This window comes from Rhea pennata, chromosome 3, assembly GCF_028389875.1.
Source record: "Rhea pennata isolate bPtePen1 chromosome 3, bPtePen1.pri, whole genome shotgun sequence".
NCBI lineage: Eukaryota > Metazoa > Chordata > Aves > Rheiformes > Rheidae > Rhea > Rhea pennata.
In genome coordinates this window covers 121671280-121696385 of record NC_084665.1, presented here as the reverse complement: position 1 = coordinate 121696385, position 25106 = coordinate 121671280, and the positions used below count along the sequence as shown (strand labels likewise).

Genomic DNA, 25106 nt, shown 5'->3' with positions numbered 1-25106 from the left:
CTTGGAAATCTGAGGAGGGCATTTTCTTATTAAATATCCTGATGGCATAGTTGCACATTATATATATAAGCTCTCTCATGCTTTTCCAGACTTCATTTGCGAAAAGGAAGATGTGGGAGGTAAAGCAAAATAACGGGTTTTCCATTTATTGTTCTTTACCGTTGCTCTTTCGATTTCTACCTTTAAAGAATAAAAGCGCTTTGATAAACCTTGTTCCAGCCTAAGAGCCTGAGCCTTGTGATCAGTAATTTTATAATCCTAATCTTTTTTTTAGAGAAGAAAGCACTGAAATAGCTTGCCTAGCAATGCCAAACAAGGGTAAAAATTAGAACTGAAGGCGGAAGCCTTTATACTGGCATCCCTAAGCCACGTTCCTTTCCCAGAGCTTTGGGCTTGGGGGCTTACGCACACTGTAAGCGCGGTACGGTTAGTGAAAAGCAACAAGTTGTGAGAGGGGAGCGGCTCCCGCCGCGCCTCAGTGAAAACGGACCGGGTTACTGCTTATGAGCAGTCCGGAAAAGCTCTTAGGCCTCCAGTGCTCTGTAAGATACCATTTTTCTTCTCCCTAAAATGAGATTACTGGATAAAGGAGGGAGACAAATGAGAGGGAAGAGCTTCCCGAGTACCGAGCGAGGCACATCAAACGCAAGCGGGGGCGGGCGGGCGGAGGCGAGGCGACTCGCAGCGCCGGCACCGCGTCCGCCTGCCAGGAAGTTCCTCAGCGCTGCCGCTCGCCAGCCTGGGAGACGGTTTTCCACAAAAACACGGCGGCGGGGACGGAGCCGCCGCGCGCGGCGCGCACGCATCGGCATGCGGCGTCACGGCCCTGCCGCGTGAGAGGAGCGGCCGGCGCACGGCCCCGCCCGGCCCGGCCCGGCCCGGCGCCGCCGCCGCTCACCTCCTGCTGCCAGCGGCGGCGGGCGCCAGGCCCATAGAGCGCGCCGGCGCCGTGCTAGAGCGTCCGCGGCGGGGGCCCGCCTCGGCCTGCGCGCGGCGGCGCCGGCGCCGCAGCGCCCCCCGGCGGCGGCGGGCGGCCTCGCCGCGCAGCGAGCAGAGAAAGGGAGAAGGGGCGGTAATGGCGGCCAGTTAGAGTGTGACCGAGCCGAGGCGGCGGCGGCGGCAGGAGGAGCCCACGCGGCACTGTCTGCGGCTCGGACCGGCTTCCCCGCAAGGAGCTCTGCGCCTTCCCCCTCCCCTTTCCCCCTCTCCCTCCCCTTCCCCTCCCCGCCCGAGCCCCCGCCCGTCCGCCCTCCCTCCTCCCTCCGCGCCGGCGGCGGCGGCAGCAGCGGCGGCCCCCCGTGTCCCCCTCCCGGGGCCATGGTGAACACCAGGAAGAGCTCCTTGCGCCCCCTGGGCAAAGCGGCGGCCGCTGCGGCCGGAGCCGGCAGCCATTTCATCTCGTCCCGGACCCGCTCTTCCAAAAGGGGCACCAAGGCAGATGCGGCCGGGCTGGAAGAGGCGGCGGCAGCGCGGGTGAGGGCCGGGGGGGGCTACGGCAGGGGGGCGGCGGCGCTCAGGGCTCGGCCCGGGAGTCGCTGGGGACGGCGGCGCCGCGGCCGGGGTGGGGGGGCCGCGGATATAGGAGCCGGGGGGGGGGTGGCGAGACGGTGTCGGGCTGCGGGAGGCGGCGGGGAGCCGGGGCGAGGGGGCCGCGGAGCCGGGGTGAGGCGGGGTGAAGAGGACGGCGGAGCCGGCGGGGAGCCCGCGGTGAGGGGGCCGCGGAGGCGGCAGGCAGTCGGGGGTCACGCGGGGTGAAAGGGGGCCGGTGGAGCCGGCGGGGAGCGCGGGGGCGGGGGGAGCTGAGGAGGGAGCGCGGAGCGGGCGGCGGTGTCGGGAGGGAGCGCGGAGCCGGCGGGGAGCCCGGGCACGGAGCGGGGGGGGACGGGGACGGGACGGGGGGGGTTGCTGCGTGTGAGCGAGGAGACACCGCGCAGCCGGCGGGGGGGGGGGGGGGGGGGGTTGGGGAGCCGGGGCGTGAGGGCGCTCGACGGGAGGCCGTGGCGGGTCGCCGCGTCCTAACCCGGCGCGGCACCCGGCCGGGAGAGGCCAGCGAGCGCCGGGGCGGCGAGGGCAGGCGCCGGCCGGTGACAGGGACCGGGGGGGGGGGGGGGGGGGGAGGGGGGCGGCGGCGAGAGAGGCACGGGACAAAGTTGCTGCGGGGCCGCCGGGGGGCGGGGCCTGCGCGGCCCGGGGGCGGGCCCGGGGGCGGGGCCTGCGCGGCCCGGGGGCGGGGCCTGCGGCGGCGCGGCGCGGAGCTCCCCCTGCGGCCGCGCCCGGCGCTGCGCCCGCTGCGAGACAAAAGTTGGGAGCTGCGGGCGCAGGCAGCTCCGCGGCCCTCTTCGCCCCCGCCGTTCCTCCCCTTCCTCCCCCATTTTTTTTTTAATGATCTCAGTCATTCGCAGCAGCTTCGGGGACAAAAAGCTGCCGTTTGAGCAAGGGCCCCCGTGGCTGTGATCCGCCTCCCACAGAGAGCCGGGAGGGTATCGTTTTGCCCTCGCTGGATATGCTTAATTGAATGTTTTCCCGGCGTAGCTTATTGTAATAGCTTTGCTTGTACGGTCTAATGGCAAATGAATTCCGTAGCCTAATTTGGAAAGCTGGTATTTGGTAAACGGTAACGGGAAGAGAGACTTCAGGAGCCTCTTTTCCTTCCTTGGAGTCCCTAAGTAGATTTCCTGACAACTGTGTCTTTCTCAGTGGATGTTTTATTTATGTGGAGGGCTTGTACTGCATGTATTGCATCAGGAGATTTAAATTAGTGGTTATAGTTCTCTGGTCTGAATACCTATCTTAAAAGCAGTGTACTGTGAAAGACTTAGAAACTACAGAACTGAAAATCGAGGGTCAAACCGTTTGACAGTCATGCGCCAGGTGACCTCATCTGTCCTCTGCTGAGGAGGAAGTTAACCAGACAAGCAGAAAAACGGCGATTGCAGCCAGAGTCGCATCAGAGGAGTGACAGCTGGAATTGTCAGAAAACCTTTTGCCCTGTCCTTTTCAAATACTAAGGAAAATTACTGAGTAGATACTTGTTCTGTACCTTTTGTGCTACTCTTTCAGTTCTCTAATGTGCCACGGTTTCTCCTTTTCTTCCATCCCATCTTACTTTTTTCTCAATGTCCCCCATTCCTGCTTTGTTTAATTTCACTAGACTTGATGCTGCACCATAGCTGTAAAAAGCTGTCCTGCTTCTTCCAGGATGCAGTTTCTATTTATTCATACCATGGGTCTTGTTGTGGTTTGTAAGGCAAAGTTTGGCATAACCGTTAAGTTACTGGCTTACTCTGTAGGGTTTAACAACAGTTTATTGCTGTTAAAAACAATACGTTGGGATTCTCTAAATATTATTTTTGTACCACAAAGTTAGTGTAGAAGTTATGCTTTTGCCATGGTGTAAGGAAAGGCAATTGTACAAAATACAGTCATAAAATTGATAAGTACATCCAAGGATCATTCTCCAAAAGCATTTTTTCCCTAAAGACAAGTGTATGTTTTAGCACGATAGAATGGACTTGTTTTGCTGCACATCAAAGCTCATGTGTTCCAGGCAGATAATTTTGTTTGTTTTCTAGTTTTTTTTTAGACATAATTGCCAAAGGTGAACAGAAGTTCTCAGAAAGGTTTCTCTTTTTTTTTTCTTGTTCTTATTTCTTTCGAGTATATATTGTAATATGTATATATTGTAATATGTATTTCCCTCCATGTATTAAAGTTATCTCTAGATGACTGTTTTTATCCTTCAGGCCTGAGAATTTGTAAGTGTGTCTTCTTGAGCTCCTGAATCTCCACAAAGTAGTGGCAAAGAAGGATTTTAGTGACTAGAGGTAAATAGGCACCTTGGTGGGAAGACAAAGCCTTTGTTGTTGGAAGTGATTGTCAAGAGGCAGATACTTAAGCTGTATTTGTGTACAGGGTGTATCGGGATTGTGTTCATGTAGCTGTGTGTATTTTTTCAAAGTCAAATGGAACCGTGTGTCCTTTCAAAATCTGCTTGTTGTAATAGCAGAGCACCAGCCTTACTACCAGCAGATTATCTGGTTAACAGGCTGCTAGAGTTTGGAGCTCTGGCAGAGATTTAATGCTTTTTATTTACACTGTGTGACTTAATTCTCTTCCACAGGGGTTCTGACTTGGGCTTGCAGAGAAATGCTTGTTAGTGGCAATGCTTGTAATTACCTTTCAGAATGTATTTTAAAACATCATCTGTTGGTTCCCTATTGGCAACTAACACTGAATTAGAAATGTGATGGCATCCTCTGCAGCGCTGATTAGGCCAACCTAAACAGATGAGGGGTTAGAAGCTGCCTTCCATCTCTTTTATATCCATTTCCACTCCCCCCCGCCCTCGGCTTTTTCTTTACTTCTTGTGGCTTTGTATACATTTGCAAGGATAGGTTTGAATCCCTCATCTTTCAAGCATAGGATAAAAGAATTTAAAACCCAAGTTTCTGGTTGTCAGGTTTGATATTATGTTGAGTTATATATTAGTAGTGTCCCTTTTTGTTTGACCTTGATTTGAAGGCAACAGATTACGGCAACTTCAGTGGAAGTGGACCGTAATAGTCTAAATATCTTTACCTTATTCTCTGTATTCTCCCTATCACTGCTTTCTCCAAGATGAGAATCAGGAAGTACTATGGTATTTCCTGATTCTCACCTTGGAGAAAGCAATGATCATCTTAATATTTCCCAAGATATTTGTTGGGGATATGTCAGTATTTGAAAAGTAAACTATTTTGAGTTATTGAACGGTGAATGCAATTTGGTAATTGAGATGAATGCAGTTGTGTCTACTTACCAGAAGCCAGACTAAAATTAACAAAATCCCTCACTAATTGGATCAAGGAGCCAAGAGGTTTATTCTCTGAAATGATGTCATTGCAGAGTGCCATATAGAGGATATGGAGAGGAAAAAAGTGGGATATGTTTTTATTCCTGTTATTGTGATAGCTTAACTTTCTACTGAATACTTTTTAAGTCAATCTTCTTATAAATTCTTTGTATAAAATCTCTTTTTTTTCTTTCTAGTATTAAGACTTGGAAAAGTCTTATGGCTTGATAATAAAGTATTCTGACAAGAAAAGCATCAAAATCTTCCAAAGTTTTCAAAAACATAAAATTATTTAAAAATATATCAATTCAGTGGATTATATTCAAACTGCAAAAGATGGAGGCTCTAACTGGTTAAATCTATGCTGTGGGTTTACTGACGTATGTTCTTCAGCTACTGAATTGTGATTGTGTTGATGATGTTTATTTGGCAATTGAAGTGATTTTTCTCAGTCTTTTTAAAACACAAGCCAAAAAATGCTAATTGTGAAAAATACTGAACTTACTGCGAAATAAACACTTTTTAATCATGTCAGTGTACTGGTTAGACATTTTGGAAATGTATACAAGATTAGCTTAATTTAATTAGCCAGGAAAGCATCAGCAGTGCCTTAAGAGCTACTTGAGGGCACTGTGATAATTGTAACACGCCATCCTAGCTAAAAGTAGTGCTGCCAACATCATTCAACTTATTCAGTAGCAACATAGAGCTCTCCATTGTACTTAATTGCTATAGGAACAAACATAGACTTGAGGATTGACATAAAGTGCTGTAGTGTGGTGGTAGAGTATAAAAGCCAAGCAGCATTTTTGTACTCTCTAATACCAATATATTTCAGTATCTGTTATTGTAACTTCTCAGTCTGCAAGAATAAATATTTTCCCTTTCTTTACAGGTGTGGTAATGTAGCTTGTTCTATTCTTTTGTAGCATTTTAGCTCAGTGCTATGTTTTAGTCCTTAAAATTAGTCTTATTAGTCAGCTTTTGAAAATTTATAAGAGGCACTTAAAAATACTTTTTTCAAAATAATAAACATAAGCCTTAGTTCTTTCTAAAAATTAATTTTTTCCTTCAAAAAAAGAGCTTGGTTCAGATTAATGCATTTCTTTTGACTGCTGCCTTTGCAAAGTGTCTAATAGTCTTCTGGCTATTCTGTGGTTTGGAATAAAACTCGTAGAAAGTTAGAGTTCTCTTCTTACATAGGAAAAAATAATTTTTTTGGCTACCTGCATGTGAAGCTTTTCAGAGAAAAAACTCTTCTCAAATACCTATATTTTTAAAGAACTGAGTTGTCTTACTGTTACTGTTCAGAGTAAAGGCATGGGGGCCAACCCTTCCACAGTTCTTTGAAATGCATCCTGAAATGCAGAGCCTTGTGCAGTTTTTCAAAACAATTTCAATTAAGGGCAGATTCCCTTTTCGTCTTTTCAGTGTGTAATAAAATACGGGGTTCATTCTGTTTTAGTGTTCTGCTGCTTCTTTGGGACTTACCTGGAGAAAATTGGTGGTCTAAAATGAGTTGTGCAGCGTGCTCCTTGGGAGTGTGCTATTAATACATCTGTAAACTGTCGGAAATTGAGTAATTGTTGGAAGCAATCTACGTCCAAGTTTCTGTCAAAATACCGTGTAGTCAGCATTTGCCGTCGTTCCGTGTTTCCAAACGTGCGTCCCGTTAAAATTCCTCACCGTACCTCACGGAATCGGCCTGGGCCGCTACTGAAATCCGTAACGCCGCCTAAAAGTGGCGTTTGGTTTAGGAAGCTAGTTGTGCATCGCGTTCGGAGCTGCTGGGTCTCTTGCCATCGGGCTGTTGCAGAGCCTTAAAAGGAAGCGAGCGGAGGCCAAGTCCACGGAGGGGGCGAAGCTCCAAGGACTGCGCAGGAAACGGTGTGGATGTTTAGTGCGTTGCATTGCTTCCTCTCAACGTTGGGCTTGTCCCACAGTCGTATGAGTAAAACTGCTTCTCAGACTTTCTCTCGGTTAAATCTTTAAGCAGAAGGCTTAACCAATTGCTGTTAAAGATCCCAAGACAGTTTTGCAAGCTTGGGGTTGTGTAAGATAGTTAGCTCAGGTAGTTACATTCGGATCACCTAGATCCCTGCGCAGTTTCACCTGGATGTGGTATGGTTTTGCACCGCCTGCTCTAAGTCGTTGAGTGTTTGCTGCACAGTGCAAAGCACCTTTTATTCCATTCGAATGAGGTTTTAAATGATTACTGTGTAAAACTTTGTATAATCCCCTTCAAAACAAAGGATCCAGTAAGTAGGCGTCGGTGACCTGAAGCTTTCCCTGCTCTCCTGTCGCTGGGATCACTTTAGGTGTTTCATTTCTAATATATTACTTTTGTGTGTGTGCAGAATCACTCACGAACCTGATTATTGCAAAGAGATGACAGTATTTTTTTCAGCCTTTTTAATCCTGTCTTTTTTTTTATTTTTGTACTCTCTATGCTTTGCTTGTTTTCCTAAACAAATTTTCTTGTCTTTAGTTTACTCGTGAAATATTATCTTCATTACCTTCGATGGGTTTTTCATAGTTTATTTTAACCATTAATTCTGCTTTAAACTGTTCGAGTATTGTTTTGTATTTATACTTTCTAGGGTTATTTTCCTAAAGAAGTGTAATCTCTTCTTACTTGGTAGCTATTAAAACATGACAGTTTTTCAACCATTTGTAAGATTAATGTGTTATCTTCTCTCACCTTTTCCATTTTGTACTACTGAGCGTGTATGTGGTATAATAACTTCAAGTAACATTGATATATTTGAACTAACTGTGAACTCTGTAGCTCTAGTATTCCTACCAGGATTTGGGGACTTTAGGGCTTGTCCAAGTTCCTGAGTAGTTTTTGTAGCCTATTCTGAATTTCATGTTTTTCCTCTTCATGCTGCCAGTCATGCATGAGCTAACTAATTAAAAACTGTGCTGGAAGGTTTCTGTCCAGTTGCATTTAGAGCAGTTCCAGTTTGAACATTTTCATAATTTAGAAAATGTGCTTTTTGCTTTTTTTCCAATCTCCAATTAGTTCCCTAATTTTAAATGAGCAAGTAGCTGAACTGAGCTATTTAAATAACCTGATAAGAAAAGGCTATTCTTTCTGTGCACATGGAAAAAACTACTTGCATCTGAGTTTGTTGCTATGCTTTTTAAATAGTTGATTCCAACTATTTAGTAATGACCTTCTGTTATTTCTCTGGTTTGTCTTTCAGAACCGGAATGTTATTTTCTTTATAATTTAAAGTTCAATACATTAATCTCAAGATTTTATATTACAATTTTACACAATTTTAATTTGATTTCACTTTTGAAATGTCCTTTTAGGTGTGTTGTAAATATGGAAATACAGAAGGGGTTTTTTAATCTACTTTTTTTTTTTAGGGCACCTTCCTGTTTGCTTTGCTACGTGCATTTCCTTGCTTTATTTTAATGGCTCAAGTGCTTTGTGTGCAGGCCTTGAGAAACCAGCGTCCACTTCTTGCCTTCTGCTTCCTTTCTGCACTCAAATTGTTCTGCTTATTAATTTAGGTGGTACTGAAATAGTAGTAGTGAGAGGAGATCATATTTGCTAGACTGTTTTTGAGCTGAGTTGTTCAGGAGAAATGATGAATTTTTGAGGAGTAAGGCTGGGGGAAGGAAAGTTGCTTGAATGTTCTAATTATTTTTACACTTCTGAACTGTAATCATTCCTAAATGTTTGCATAAACACAATCTCAGCTTTAAAAGTCTTTAATAACTGAATCTAGAAACGCAAAGGAATGATTAATATGTTTCTGAATAAAAACGGGGTGAAGTATTCTTTCCTGTTAAGCTATCAAGGTCGGTGGTTTTATAAACTTTAGATTCGTGAATCTTCTAGAGAAGCTTGAGTTGTAGACTGCTGTACAGGAAATAAGTAGACTTGCTTTTCTGAAGGTGTGGGATTTCACATGTGCTGCAGGCTACATTAAAACTGTGCAGGTGCAAAAAAGAGCAGACATGCTGATATTAATGCTGGCCTGGCCATTTGATAGCTGGATCAGGCTCAGGTTGCTGGTCCAGCTGAAACTTATTTTCCACCCCACTTCCTGCTGTTCCTCCAAAAGATCTGATTTGCAGCTGTAAATTCAGAAAGTTGCAGTAATTTTAGGGAAGGCATGAAGGAAGGGAGAGGAACGCTCTCAGGGAAGTGCTTGGAGAAGGGTGGTGGTGATGTGCGGAGGACAAACCCCTGCTCTCCATCTGCTGGCTCTGCCTCCCTTTGGCAGAGGCTGCCCTGTAGCTGACTCTCCCTTTCTTACAATTCCATCAAGTCTTTGGATTGCAGATCAAAAGCCATTGAAGGATATTCAGCCTGGAGATAACTGGGTGGCTTTTCTAATGCAGATGGAGTGAATGGTTGTAAGGGTGATAATATCACAATAAACAGTATAGCAGCCAGAAGTTTCTATTTTTAACTTTATTTTTAACTCTAACTTTTCTCAGAAAGCTTTTGCATTTATTAAGTGACCTGAATTCTAAAGTTGAAGAGTTCTAGGAAATAAAAGGGAAATACAGTGAAAAGGTTAAAGCAGATCTTCTAATGTAAATAATGTATTTTTTTCACATGAACAAATTGGGAAGAAATTATTCTTTTGAAAAAGTGCAGATGATGGAATTTTTATTCTTTAATGGATGATCTCGATGTGGGTATTGTTTATTAAAGAAACAGATAGTGCAGGTGAATATTAAAAAAAATATGGTTATCCTACAATTAAGGGATTCTACAGTGCCATTATCACCAATGAAGCAGCCTTAGTAGTTGTTTATTCCAAGATCATTAAGCTGTTCCTAAACGTTAATATTTGCTATTCTTCCTTAACAGCTGTGGAAAGCCAGAGTCTGCTAAATGATGATTGTATGCAAACAAGCGGAAGTTAGAGAACTGCGTCCCCAGGATGGATTCTTTTAAGTCAGATTGGCCACTTTTCACTTTGTCAATGAGGTTACCACGCAAGGTCCTTGATGAAGTTCTTAGTAAGACTGTTAGTGTGCTTTAATCCACGTAGATTTTTTCCCCCCAGCTTTTTACCGTTGGAAGGCACTGGCAGTATACTTTGTTACGTTTTTGCTCACAAAGATACTCAGCATGCAGTGATGCTTGGTCAACTGATGTGAATACAGAGGTTACAGTGTCCTGTCTCATGTGACGTTGGGGAGTCGAATCGTGTAGGCTTCTCCCCCCAGACAAGCGTGTCTGGTCTTACCTCTTCCTGCCGAGCAGGTAGTCAGCCCTTTGCAAGGAAGACGGCAAAAGGCCCTCGCAGGGCAAACGCAGGCTCTCTGCGCAGGTTTGGCAGTGCCGGAGAGCGGGTAGTGAAGTGTGTCCTCCTGAAACGAGGACGCAGCGCCAGCGGGTGAGGCACGGGGTGGCCCCGGTTACGGCGCTCTGATGAGCGTGTTCCAGCTGCCTCAGATTTGGAACGAGTATAAAGATAATCTTAGGGTGTTTTTTTTTTCTTTCCTCCTGTGAAAGATGCTGTAAAAGCAAAAGAGTGAACTTAAAAAAGCAATTGAAAAAGGATTTGAAGGGATTTGCTAGATTATGGTCAGATGACATTATTACAGTCATGGCAGAAATTTTGTTTGATCTGGTTAACAGAACTTGGAACTAAGCATGAGCAAAACTAAAAATAGCTCAAAGAGATTGCAAACTCTTTTTTCATTTGTTTCTTGCTTAGTAAGCCTAGCCCCCAAATGCTAGCAATGCTAAAGGATACCTAGCTTTCCTCAATAGATCTTAAGTGCTTTACAGAAGTTAGTACTTTAATCTACATTATTTACCTGTGCAGAAAGTGATGCACAGGGGAACAAGTGGCTTATCCAGAATTGTTGGACAGACAAATAGTGTTTTTGATATATTTTATTGGTAGGTTTGAAATGGCATCATAGATTAAATGCAAAAAAAAGCAAGTTATTTGTTAACTGATAATCATCTGAAGGCAAAGGTGATTGAGCAGCTTAACTGGTTAGTACACTGGGACATTATTGCATTTTTTTTCATGAATGCAAGTTGTATTTGGAAAGCCAAACTTACCTTTTTATACTAGAGGAATAAATAGGTTTGTTAAGTGGAATCTAGAGTGTGTATTTTATTTCTTTTAGTGCCCAGCCCATTTTGAAGAACTCTGCATGAACTGGTAGGGAGAAAGGTGGATCTTCAGCAGACTTTTTTTTTTTTTTCATGTTGTGCTGTCTTAATATTATCTAAATTATTAGTAATCTGGGACATCTGAGCATTTGTATTGTTATTCACAAGATACATTTCAAATTGTTGGAATAAAATGGAGGCCACTGGATCCAGTTTCACTCAAGTTAGCAAAAATATGGGGATTGAGAGATAAAATGTCTGAAATCATTATTGTCTTTTCCAGGAGTCAAATGAGGAAAAAATATTTTTGAATATCTGTAGCAGGTGGAGAATTAACTAAAATTAGAGGCAGTTACTTGTGAAAACCTGTAGCTGAAACAGATTCCCTAATTATGTTTATGTTGTTATCTTTAATTAAGACAGCAGTAAATCTCAGGCAGTTGGATGTTTGTTCAGTGGGGCAGAAAGAAAAACTAAGTAATTTGGGCTTTCTACAAAATGCAGCGGGACAGGACTGATCAGTTAAGGACTGAATGACGGTTGGTCCTCGTTTAACATCCGAGACGTGCGAAGGAGTCGCAGGCAAGGAAAGCCTGCCGAGGGGGCTCGGAGACTAGGTCCGGCACTCTCGCGCCCGGCCCGCGAAGCAGTCTGAGCAGCCGCGCTGGCTTTCGAGGTGTGGCGAGGACTTCTTCAGAAGAAGGGTGCGACCTGCAAAATGCCCAGCAAGGAGAGCAAGTTTTACCGTGGTGGAAAACCTTAATGTACGAGCACGTCCGTATGCCGTCGTTTTAATACGGTTAACCTGTGGCAGCCAGACGGAGTGTTTCTCTGCAGTTGCAAGGTGTGGTTGCGGTTGGAGTGGGATATTACCCCATACTCTAAAAAAAACTAACTTGACTTGTGTTCACGCTCATCCTGTATTGTCTCGCCTGCTGGATCGTGGTTATTTGTGGATAGTCAGGCAGCAGTATAGTGAGAAGGGTTTTTCTGGGCATTCCCTTATCCAGGAGACTTGACCTGTTTAAAAAACAAAACAAAAACAAACTTGAAATCTTGTTTTGGTATCGTCAGTATGTTAAAGTAGTCTTTTTAGTTTAACTTGAAAATTAATCATCAATGATGCTTAGCCGGCTGGTCTCTGTGATGCAGCTGAAAGCAAGCACTTACTGGGGAGTTCTTTGTAGTATGTTTAGCCTAAAGTCATGCTGAAAGGCTGTATCTGCTCAGTCACTTCTTTCCTAAGGGGATAGGTTGAGAAGGAAGAATGAAGTTTTGTTTCTAGTTTGTGTTTTTTAAAAACTTGAATATTTTTCTCTAAAAGCGATAAATAAAGTTGTGATAGAATTGCATTATTATTTTGACATGTATAGGGATGGGTATGAAAGAGACCGCAGGAATACTGCGTATCAATGGTTTTGTTGTGAGTTCTTGAAAATGTGTATTAGAAGATCATAAACATTGTTTTCATCTTTTTCTTCTTTTCCTATAAAGTGAAGGGAACGTAGATTATCAGTATGCAGCTATATTTGTTTGAATACTTTATTTACTTATTTATTCGTTTTTGATTCATTTACTAGATTTATCGCTGCTATCGTTTGCCTGCTTTTAGCGAAGTTACGGTGCCAGAGTTTGCTCCAGTACCTCTGCAAGACGCCCACTGTTGATTCATACTCCTTAACAACCAATTTGACGTATTTCTTCAGCTGTCAAATTTAATTTTACTCTCGAATCCAAAGACGACGTGTAAGTAAGGACTGTGTTCCTTACTTATTTACTTGTTGCTGGTGAGAGAACTTTCTGTAAGAAGCTGCTTTGCTGGGCATGGTTCTCGCTGTTTGGGATTGCAGTGGGAGTTTGCTGGGGATCTCATTTGCTAGATCAGCAGAAAGGTGCTAACTTTGGTTTAGCTGGATGTGCTTCCCGACACTGCCCGACCCGTGTTTTTTGATTCATTTGTGCCTGCTTTCCCTTTGTGCCTCGAGCCTGTCGCGGCCCAGCGGCGTGCCTGTTTTTGTTCCTGATATTGTGTGGCTTCGGTATGTTTTTAGGCAATTTCTGCCATTGTGAAGTTTTTTTTTTTTTTTTTTTTTTTTTTTTTTTTTTTTTTTTTTTTTTGTATTTTCTGCATTCTGGTGACAGCACTGCTCTCGGCATGCGAGCGATTTTGCCTCAGTGCCAGTGTTTCATAAGGAGCTGCAGGTTCACTGCATTTGTTCCTAATTCTGCAGTTGCGTTACTAATTTCTTAGTTTTTAGGTTGGATGCTTATATCGTACATTTTTCTTTCTGGTCCCAGAACATTTTCATGGTGTCTTCTGTTAAGTATTAAGTTTCTGATTTGAGATTGAAGTATTGTTTTTAATCATTAAAAGTATAAATGGTTTGAGACCCAGTTACTTGAGGGAGCCAGCTGACTGCATTAGACCTCTTTTGCTCTAAATGGGAGGAAGCAGTGAGCAGAATACTCTCTGTAAAAGCTTCTCAATTTAAACTTATTTTTTTTTCTTGTTCTGTCAGATCCCGGACTGACTAATCTCTTGAGTGTAATGAAAACTCCATCTCCATATTTTAGCGTAGGCAGGTGAAAGGTCTGGATGGCGATTTAAGTGTGAATTGCACCACTGGATTCCCTGGAATTTATGTTAGAGTGTTATCTGGAAAATGGAATCTGGTTACGTATTAATAGATTAAAAATTTCAGTGATTTCTCAGTGATTGTCATAGCTTCGTTGTTGCTTCATGGTAAAAATAATTTGTGTATTTGTGCATCTTTTATACCAAGCGTTCTAACTTACGATAGTATTTGAGCTTGACTGTCTTAAATTTTAGACTCACCTATATCGTGATTTGTTAAATTACTGCGCAGAGTTATATGCAGGCAAATGAGGCTTAACTGAAAACAATATCCTAGGAATAGCTAAGAGTAACCAGGAGTTAATAGCTCTTAGTAGCACCCAGCTTTGCTAGTGTAGTTCCTTGGAGAGCTGCACTAATACGATGACATTGCCTGTTAACCTGTCCTTCCTTGCAGCTTCTGAAGCTGTTCATCAGCAGGTGTTAAGATACCTCAGAGATGCTCAGGTTTTGTAACTCTTGTGAATATTGGTAGCAGGCAATGCTAATTCCAGGAGAAATAGATGTCAAACTGGGAATACTAGCTAATTTTGAGACTTAAGGTCAGAGGCGGAGAACTGTGTGGTGAAAAGGGGTCAGAGGAGGCCTGGGAGGAGTTAGGATTTTCACGTGGGAAGGGGTAGGGCTGGAGTATAAGAAACTATGCGTTATTAATTTCACTGCTCACAAAACAACTTTAATGCTACCTTTCATAAAGCTTCCTTGCATGTTTGTTCCTCTTTCTTAATTTAATTTTCTTTTATCTGGCCTAGCCGGTTTCAAACTGGTTCTGTGGTTTACCTTGAAGCTCTGCTTCTATCTTTGCACAGAGTAGATCCTCTAATTGCATAAAGAAAGTACTTATTAAAAACTGTCTTTTAGCAAACAGTATGTTTCTGTAAGTCCACAAATAAGCCTGTGTCTGATTAAAAGAAAAAAAATACATAGTGCAAACCCAAATATTTGCAGCATTCAGAAGTGAATGCGTATGATAGGATTTGAGAAAAGTTTGTATTTTGTAGTTGCAAGTGTGTCATGGAAAGCAGCTGGGTGGCTGTACCTTGATTTTACAATTATATACAAGGTGGAAGTGTTTTGTATTTAAGAATGATAGTTATCTTTGTTTGCCTAATCTTGGCAGGATTTGGAATCAAAAACTTCCTCTAATTTATTTTTAAGTATGATTTTCCAGCAGAGGCATTGCAAAGATTTGAGTTTAAATTGATATACTTTCTCAATAATTGAAGTAACTAGGAAGGAGAAAGTGTGTGTTTGTTTGTTTATTTTTAACTGGGATTAAATGATTTCTAGGATTAAATCCTAATGCTAACTTTCTCCTTTCTCTCAATTTATCTTGATGGGCTACAAATTATGAAAGTTAGAAACATTTTTAACAGATGTTATACTAAACAGTCCATATTCAAATCTCATTTTAAAAGTGCATTTGGGGAGACCAAATGTTAAGGCATGGTTTAGACAAGAGCGAGCCCATCTCACTCGCAGCTTTCGGTTCCTGCAGACAGCGATCCTGTTGTCATCTCTCCCGTTTGCTTGCGCAATTTTTCTTGCGTTACGTTTGGCACTTGTCCGATCCCTCGGCGAAATGCTTCAGATCACTAAACTGGTATCAGAAGAAAGCAGAAACTAACCTGACAGAAGAAAAACAAGCTGAAGCCTGGAGCTTTAACGCCCTGATACGGTTTCCTGGTGGGTCCGAGGAGCAGGAGAACCCGTACACTTGGATTTCTTTAGGCTTTATCTTGGCCATTTTCTAAATACTCTACTGTGATAGTCTGTCTTTCTTAAGAAAAAAAATCACTTTTTGTATTTCCTTGTGCAACACTTGTGGCAGTGTAGTGTTGAATTCTCTGGAGTACAGAGCAGAGTGTTGTTAACCAGCCAGATGGATCAACTGGACTTTGCATGGTTGTATCTATGCATATAAATAAAATTATATTGTTCCTAGTTTAAATGCTTACTGACAGTTCCAGGAGTCTTAGTATCTGGAAACTGGTTACCCTGTTGTGCTAACAGAGAATGTGCAATTTTTATTATGAAGATTGTTTCCATGAGCTGAAATTTGTGATTTACGGAGTGTTGTCCACCTCAAGAGTAGCAGAGCCTCGAGAGGTACCTGGTTGTCCACTTCTTGTGTAGAGCTTTGAAGTAATCCCTTGTTGCTACCTCTGAGTTTGTCTGTTACCTCTGCTGTGCACGACGAGACAAGCTCTAGTAGTGTTTAGGTGCTGCTTCAAGATGACCTAGAGACTAATATTGTTGATGTGGGTTAATGAGCATGTTAGAGGGAAAAGTGCTCTAAAAGTATGAAGTCTGCTTCCAGACTCAGCTCTGTTTGACTGTATAAAGTAGGGAACAAGATCTGGAAAAACTCTTGCAACAAGAAGGACAAACGTAATATGAATGTTTGAACATTTCTAATAGAGATACTGCCAACAGAGTAAATCCCTGCTATATTTCTAAGTATCTTAAATTTTCTCTGTCCTTCTTTTTTTTTCTTTTTTGCCAGTAAAGCAAGGTAGCAGTATGATATATGATACACAAAATACAGTGGGTTAGAGAGCTGGAATGCTTGTTCAGTATTTAAAATACTGTACAAAACTTTAATAATTCAAAATAAATCTTTTAATAATTTTTCATTAATGTGTTCACAATAAACCATTTTAACTCCCCCCCCCCAAGCAAATTAGTAAGATTTTGATAGAGGAGTATGTGAGTTAACTCTCAGAATGTTTGCTTGTATTCATCATACATTTGACTGTATTTCCATAACTAAACTGTGCTTTTAATTGCCCAGTAGGTCTTTTTCTATAAAGATATATAAAAATGAGTCCATTAAATATGGTCTGCTGCTTTTTCATTTTCAGAAAGATGAAGGTAGTGATGCTAGTTTGAGTGATAGCCACGTATCTCCTCCCGCCAAACGTACCTCAAAACATGCTGATCCTGTGTGCAAAGACAAATCAAAATCGCGCAGTACTGGGCAGCGAGAGGAATGGAGCATCTCAACTGGACAGTCCAGGTAACTTGGGACTAAGAGAAAAACGAAGTTTTACCAAATTTTTTAATACTATTAACCTACTCATTCTAGTTACACAGTGAGCCAGCTAACACTCAAGGCATATTTTTGAAGCATGTTATTTTCATACAATTTTCTTACAGTGCAGGACTCCAGAAATGTGGGTTACATCAATCTTCTCATCTGTGTGCTTCTTTTCTATGCTAATTTATGTGCTAAAATGGAAAATGATTTTATTTGAAGTGCTGTCTGAATTCTACATTTCTGGTACATCCAAATTTAGTGACTTAATTGGTATTTTTTTTATGTACTCCATCTATAACAAGACTTGACATTTTAATTAGGTAAATAGTATTTTCCATACCTTTAAGGAATGGATAATGGTCAAGTTTTCCTTTCCATTGTTGTTTTCAGCCTCTCTTACCTATTTGGTTATAAGGACCAAATCACTTATTACTTGGTTATAAGGACCAAGCAAATTATTTTATTAGACATAGGCTAGGTCATGCCACTTTTTATATAGCTGGAAAGGGAAGTGTTTTGTTTCATTTTCTTACTCTGACTAATAGTATTTTAAAAAAGCATCCATGTGTTGATATGATTCTTCACCTGATTATAGGTAATTATGAGATGGTGTAAACAGCACCCTCCTACAGTCTTGGCCCTTCCGTTATTACTAATTGTTTTGTAGATACATATTTCATATTTATTGCAATGCTTTGTATGTAAGCATGACTGTAATTCATTACTGGACTGTTGTCTGCTGGAATGAACTATATTTAAAAACTATATAAAACTTAAAAGGCAATAAAACCCAGAATAATTTGAATGTAGTATATTATGTGGCATAGTCATCTAGGAGTGTATTGAAACTTGTACACCTTAATTTCTTTTAGTTGTAGACTTGTATTGTACGTTATAGAAATAATAAGAAATGAAAAGGTACTTAGTCTGAATGAAGCTAGGAGAATTGAGATGACTGTCAAAATTGAAAGTTGAGCAGGATAAAAAGCTCGTATTGTTACATGCTTAGAACCTGCGGTGAGATGTCTGTGCATCTGAGTGTTCTTATTGTTTACTGCCAAAATCTAAAGCCCTGTGCCAAATGATAACCTTGACTCTTAAAGACTTCGCTCAGTAGTTTGTTGCTAAAATTTTATTGTAATCAAAATTCACTTCTTTGATTATAGTTTATCAGAAAAGAAAAGAAAAGAAAAACATCTGACCAGAAAAAAGTTACTTGGCTGGTGAAGGTGAATACAAACATGACTTCTAAATACGATTCTTGGTGTTGCTTCCCAACCTTTGCAAAGATCCTTGGACTACTTTGGTTTTACAAGATCCTTGTACACATTTCCTGGGAAAGTAATAGCAGACGTTCCTATCCTCTATTAAGCTGAGCTATTTGTAGTGCTGTTGAACTCTTGGTCGCATTCAAGCTCAGACTGCATTTGCCGTTTTTGAGATTTCTTGGCCTTTTTCTTTCCTGATCAAATTTTCATTGTAGTTTTTCAACTTGAACAAGAAGCTCCTCCGTATCCAGTACTGATGTGTAGTGTATGTTACAGTTCACTTGTGTGTAAAATACGTAGTGTTTCTGAGGGTGGAAGAGATCTGTTGTCTTTTGGCTAACTTTTTTTTTTTTTTTTTTTTTGCTTTTGTGTATAGCAATAGTAACAAATTTAAGTGCTTAAATAGTTGCTGCTTTTGAAGAGCTACATCAAGATCCTGTTCTGAAACTTAAGAGAAAGTTAATAGTAGTACAGGGTGCAGAGTAAGCATTAGAGAGATTATTAAAAGAGATGTTTAGTTCATTGAGGAGGGGATTCATTTGGCAGTTTTGTGCTCACTTCAGTGCTGGACAGGAAGCATGAAAGACATACTTCAGGGAGTATATTTCACAAACATTTTGAAATTAAAAGTTAAACTCTTAAAATGTTGCACAGTTACCTAACAAAAATAAAACTTTATAGTTAACTTTTGCTTGGCTAAGGAATGTTAACGTGCATTTGACGTACTGTTTTCTAGGTTAACTTCTCAGCCTGGTGCTACATTACCAAATGGACGTAGCTTATGTAAGTGTATTCCAGTGGACCCCCTTGTGTCTGCTTTTATGTTTAACGAATTTATGCCAATGATTTTTAATTATATATATTTTTGATAATTTACTGGTTGCTCTGACCATTTTGACCAGAAAAGCTACTGACTTAGTTCTGATTTAGTTTTCTTCTGTCAGTGTTTTGGATGTTCTCTGTGGACATGGGGAACATTCTCAGATGAAATTCCATTTCTCTTCTCAATTCAGACCTCTTAGTCATGATTTTGATGTTTTCCTTGATTCCCAAATTTATTGTTATAGAGTAATTTTGGCCTTCCTCTCCCAGCTGGTCTCTAACTTACTTACTATCTTTGCTTACTTAAGATTTGGCCTTTTTTTTTTTTTTTTGGCTCTTAACATTGCTGTACTATTGCTTTAGAGACCTGCCTTGTCTGCAGCTCCTGCTCCTTTGGAACAGTTTTCCTATATATTTCTACCTTATAAACCTGCCATCTCACTTCATATCTCAAAAAAAAAAAAAAAAAAAAAAAAACTGTCTTTCATGTCCCTTTCTCATAAATTCTGTCTCCTTTAGTTCTGTGATGACTCTATGTAAATGTTACTCCATTAAGCATTTTTGGTATTTTCATTATTTATTGTAGTGCCTAAGGAGCAATCAGAAGTGCGATCCTTTTCTGGCTTACACTGTACAGAGTAGTTTATACAGATTTTCTTGCAAAAATCAAATGTGTTGTACCTGACTGTGATACCTATTGATACTGTTTTTGAAAGACTTAAGAATTGAAACTGCGGGCCAGTTGTGGGTTTTAGTCTTGATGTTAACTTAATGTTAAATGAGTATTTGAATGCCAGATTTTCATCATAAAATATGGTATGTTGTATAAGGAAATAAGCTCAAGTCTGAAGAAATAGCTTGTAAAAAATCTTTGATAGGAATTTTGAAAAAAAAAAATCCTGGTGAATATAAGGATGCTCGTACTGTATTCTGTATCAACTTTTAGTTTATTGTCCTTGCTAAATATTCTGCTTATTAATTCTTGTTTATGTAAATGTCGTTTCCTGCATTTTGAAGTAGTAATACAAATTTCTCTTAGCTCTCAAAAGCCATCCCCTTCGAGGGGAAAAAAAGGGAGATGGGGACCATGCTTGCATAAACGGAGATATAGAAGTCAGAAAAAGTTGTCGGTCCAGGAAAAACAGATTTGAAACTTTGAATCAGAGTTTATTGTTTGATCAGCTAGTAAACAGGTATGTGGGGATACTTCAGTTGTGTTCACAAAGCATCTTGATGTTTTTTAAAAAAGTTAGAAAACCCTGTCTTCTAGTGTCCTCTAATATTTTGACTATGGGAACATACTAGCATTGAGGCAAGCTAGATTGTGGTTTGAATTAAGAGTGCTGGCTCCTGTGCTGTACGTGCCTATGTCATCTGTGCTCTAAAAGCAAAGCGGCTTGCCTGACTTTCGTTGAGGAGTAAGCTGCTTTATGTTTGCCCCTGGGAAGAAGCGTGTACGTTGGTGGTTAATGCAGAGCGGCTAGCATGCTGTAAATCCACACCCTCGTTTGCCTCAGTTACCTGTTTCTGTAGCAGTACCCTAAACGTGATGTGAATTAGTCGTCTATAGTGTTGCTGTAGGGATCAGAAACAATGCTTGGAGGCTTTGTAGATCTTGCTTGTATGATTTGGATCATAAAATATCAAAAACTTTTAGTTTTCTTTTGTTTTTATTATTTTTTTTTACCATTTGTTAGTAATTCACATAGGATGGGTGTCACTCTTTGACATTTACAGTGCAGACAAAGTAGGTCAGAGAGGGAGGCACGGTCTGGTCTGAGCACAGGAATGGGAGCCAGAAATATTTTTCTTGAAATACTATTTCTTTGTGGCCTTGGGCAGGTCACTTACTGTTTCAGTTATCCCACCTGTAAAGTGGGTTCTAATAATCACATTTGTGAGAGAATGCTTGATAGTGTTTGGAAAGTGATTTAAACATAAACAGTTAATTGCAAAGTATGATCTTTATTGCTAAATGTATACTGTTGAATCCCTTTAATTTAATTTTTTTCAATTTACTCAGTAACTAGATGGTATCAGTTTACAAATTTATATTGAGTTACATTTATTTTTCTAGTTGCAGTTGAATCTCCCTCTCTTCATCAACAATAGGAAAAAGTCTACCGTGAAGATTGTAATTTGATAAGATCAGGGTACTGAAGTCTACATATGAACTTATATTGATACAGTGTGTCCAATAATCATTGGAGATTTTTAAGAACAGGTTAGAAAAACATCTGTCAGGAATGATTTAGGTGTTATGTAGTTTGTTCTTGCCTGGCAGAGGGGGTGGACTTTTCCAGGTCCCCTCCAAAATATTTTCATTGATTATGAGCTATAGCTTGCTTTTTAAAAATTATTTATTATTATTTGCAGTAGATATGTCACACATCACAAATATTTTAGAAGAATTGTTTCTAAATTCAGGGGGTACTTGTAAGGAAGTCTTGACCCTATTGAACTCGGTGGCAAAACTTTCATTGACTCATTTCTGGCCAGGATTTCACAGTTTAGATTCACATTTGAAGAGCTGATAAGAAGGCAGCAACTTCTGCTTCCTTCCTACAGCTGTTGTACAATTATAGTAGAATTCTGGGGGAAATCTACCATAATCACCACAGAGAGCAGTAACTGGGTGGTTATGACGAGTGGCTGAATAACTGATTTGGACTAGCTAATAACCTGTTGCTTTCTTCCGTAGCAATAACACATCTTGGCCAAGATTATTATTTATACACCACTGTTGTTTTGCCAGCTCTTTACAAATATGTCAGATGAATGGTGTTCTAAAGAATTTGGAGTGTAATTAAATAATTGCTGAGAAATGGTATGATAGTAAGCTCAAATAATAAATGGTGGAGTCCTAGGTATTACTGACAACTTTTTTTTTTCTTTTTTTTTTAACACTCCTTTACTTATTAGTGTCTTTTTGAGGCCGGGGTAAGAAATTATAAAGCTCCCAGGACAGAGGCATTGGGTTGCTTTTGCAATATTAAGAATGCGGATAAAACTCTTTACTTTCTTATTCTGTCAATCTGGCACCTTCCTAGAGCAGTACCATTCACAAATTTATGAACTGTAATCTACACTTTTAAAACTTTGCAGCCTAATTTGAATCCATAACATTATTATGTCTTCTTATGCATACTCTTCAGTTTATATTCTGTAGGTTCATCTTTCAGTTTTGTTTTTTCTAGTTTGTTTTTGTAGTTAATTGATAGATTCAGGAAGTTACCCTAAAATTTTCAGATTTGAATTAATTTGTATATTTACTCAACATGTAGCTCTTGGAATAGCCTTCAAAGACCATAGAATTAGATGTTTTAAATTATTGTGTACTATGAAAAATTTTTCCATGTCTACTATTTCAAGATTGAAATCTTTTTTGTTAACTTACATATGTTTTAGTACTGCTGAAGCTGTCCTACAGGAAATGGATAATATTAACATCAGGAGAAATAGGCGGTCTGGTGAAGTAGAGCGGCTGCGAATGTGGACAGATACAGAATTTGTAAGTGCAGAGTGTCTAAGATCTTTGCTATAAGTGACAGCAAAGGGGAGCTTGGATTTTTTTGTGTGTCTACATACATCTGTAACTGTATTAAAAGATTTCAGAACTTCTTCAGTGCACAACATGAAAAAATTGATAAATTCAGAACAAAACACGTAGATATTATATGTATTTTTTTTTCTTTTACGATATACTGATTGCCATATGCTCTTGATATGTTTTGATGGCAGTTCTTGATTTGAAGCACAGTCTGATAATCTGCAGACAGACCTGGGGACTATCATCTGTAACTTGATATTAACTATATGTCAGATAGACTAGATGCTACCTGAGAGAATTATTTCACCAACTGTTAATAAGACTGCTTTTGTAGCCCAACTTGTGGAGGGAGGGCTCTATTGAAAAATAGAAATTGTATGTGGTATTTTTTAGTGAACTGTGGGCTAACTCTGTAAGTGATATGGGGTAGTACTGGTTAAGATGTAAATTAATTTTGTTCCAGGAAAACATGGACATGTATTCCCGAGTGAAAAGGAGAAGGAAATCACTGAGGAGAAATAGTTATGGTATTCAGAACCACCATGAAGTGTCCACAGAAGGGGAAGAAGAAGGTATGGATTGTACAGAATTCTAAGGGCTTGTCTAAAATGTTTAGACAACAAAACTGTTGTGAAAATAAAGTTAAGAGAGTAGTATGTTGTGCTACAGAAAGTAACTTGGTTTTGTATCTGGATTTGCAGTTACTGAATAGACAAATTAACAAGACTATTGCAAATACACACTCTAGGAACTCTCTAGCAAAGTTTTGGGGATCTCTACAAATAATTTTCTTTAAACAAAACAACTCATGTTTACCTTAAAGTAGCAGAACAAAGCCTGGTTTCTAAATATTTGTGTACTACATTCCCTTACTGCTGTTTTTCCTAGCACTAGATAGCTGGAGCTCTCCATATATTCCCTGTAACAGACGTCTGCATGGGATTGAGACGTGTTGCATGTTGTCTGCAACTATGCATGTTCCCGTTGCCTGGCCATTTCTCATATGCTGATTGACTGTTCCCAGGAGCATGTGATAATGAATTCTGCATCTTTCCTTTGGTTAAAACATTAATATGGGTCTATCTTTTATATTCCTCTACTGAGTCTTAGAAAGCTTGTAGAGACACGATTGTGTTTGAAATTCTGCCTTGCTTTTTTTTTTTTTTTTTTTTTAATCTGGATGAACCTGCATGAACCTGGTCAGTGGAATCAAAGATTTTTGTAGAAGGAGAAAGAAGAGGTTAATGGCTAACTTGACTTGCATGACCACGCTTGGTTTGCTTAAGAAGTCGGTCCTAAACTTCGTTTCAGAGATGCAGAGTGCAGCTAAAAGTGTCTCTTGATTCTAAACTGAAATGTCGCTGTAGGAAGTATGATTTGTCCCAGTTACTAAGAATGCAGTCTTAATTCTGAAATTTAGGGGCAGAAATATTGACAGTATTAGTAAGCTAGATCTAGGTTATACATTTATACAGGATGTTTGCTTAAAAAAGCTTTATGTAAAAACTAGATTGTAAATCTTAAAGTTGTAAATGTTTTCATGCTATGTCAAATATTTGATTTTTTTTTTTTCCCCAGGCTACTGTAGGAAAAGAAAGAGAAGAAAGGCATTAGTCTTTACTTGAAAAATAATTACTCAAGGGAAAAGATGGTGAACAATAAATGATAACTACTACCCAAATTAATTTGACTATATTTATTTTTCTTTCTATTGCTATTCCAGAACCTTCTATGGGAAACTGGAAGAGAGTATGACAATATACTGTAGGTTTATCTTGGTGTTTGAATTTCCAGTGATTTACCAATTAGTGGTAATTACTTAGGTGAGGTGTAACTCTCAGTGGCCATTAATTCTTTTTTCTTTTTTTTTAATGGCAAAGATAGCTCTGAAATCAAGAAGTAGGTGCATTTTAAAAAACTTTTTTCCCTTGTAGAATCTCAGGAGGAAGATGGAGATATAGAAGTAGAAGAAGCTGAGGGAGAAGAAAATGATCGACCTTATAATCTCAGACAGAGAAAAACTGTGGAAAGGTATCAGGCCCCTCCAATAGGTGAGGAACTAGATCATGCTCATTCAGTTCTGCTCTGCTCACTTCCAGACTTTCCAGAATACCATGGATGAGGTAAGGGAAGCTGGATGACTGCTCTTCATCCAGGACGTGCAGAGCTTAATTCCTTCTTGCTTTTGTTCACCATGTAACTAAAACTACAAGGAACGTTTGTGAAGAGTGAATTGTGGTGGTATTGCTAGTTCCTGTGATCTTATTCAGCTTTGCAAGTACTGCTGTGTGCTGGGTTCAGTGTTGGAGGTGAATGGGGTTTAGTACAAGAAACAGTTGGCAGAAGTTGAATTCAGCAGCAAGGTAGTTGTGCTTAAAAAAAAAGGTATGTAAAAGGGTGATTGTTATGCCTACTTCTCTTATTGAGTAGCAAGCCTAAATAATAACTCTAAATAGAATTGCATAGCAATAGTCACCACGTTTCGCCTAGGTAAGAAATGATGATACTTTCATATAATGTACTCTGAGCATATCTGTTTTGGATTATAATGGTGTATGCAATGTGCTACACTTAAGACAACTTGGAAACTAAGACTACAATAGAGGAATGCTGTGGTTTATTTGTTAAGTGAAGTTTCAAGGCATCCCATACCACTGTTTATCTAGAGGTTCCTGTATGGAGTTTCATGTCCAGCAAATAAACTAAACATTCCTGCGCCTTGGATGAATTCTGTTCTATGCTAGCTGCAGCTGTAATTATTTGAGGAGGCTGAGGTGGAATTCTCTTGACTGTAACAAGGCAAGTTTGGAGACAATGGATTTCATAAGGGATTTTTTTCCTCCTCCTGAAGTTT

At 40.4% G+C, this 25106-nt stretch overlaps 1 protein-coding gene across 7 annotated transcripts in view; it reads left to right on the top strand.

Moving 5' to 3' along the window:
- The first annotated feature begins 1065 nt into the window (after positions 1-1065).
- The window catches only part of ATAD2B (ATPase family AAA domain containing 2B), a 78191-nt gene continuing 54150 nt past the window's right edge, over positions 1066-25106 (top strand). For 6 of the 7 annotated variants that reach the window (XM_062573189.1, XM_062573186.1, XM_062573188.1 and 3 more), the window contains exons 1-7: positions 1066-1473; positions 16437-16591; positions 18617-18663; positions 19742-19895; positions 22111-22213; positions 22716-22824; positions 24187-24303. In XM_062573189.1, coding sequence (XP_062429173.1) covers positions 1318-1473; positions 16437-16591; positions 18617-18663; positions 19742-19895; positions 22111-22213; positions 22716-22824; positions 24187-24303 — 841 coding nt within the window. In that variant the 5' untranslated portion in view covers positions 1066-1317. The remainder of the gene's footprint in view (positions 1474-16436; positions 16592-18616; positions 18664-19741; positions 19896-22110; positions 22214-22715; positions 22825-24186; positions 24304-25106) is intronic. The other variant, XM_062573190.1, reaches the window with a different exon arrangement.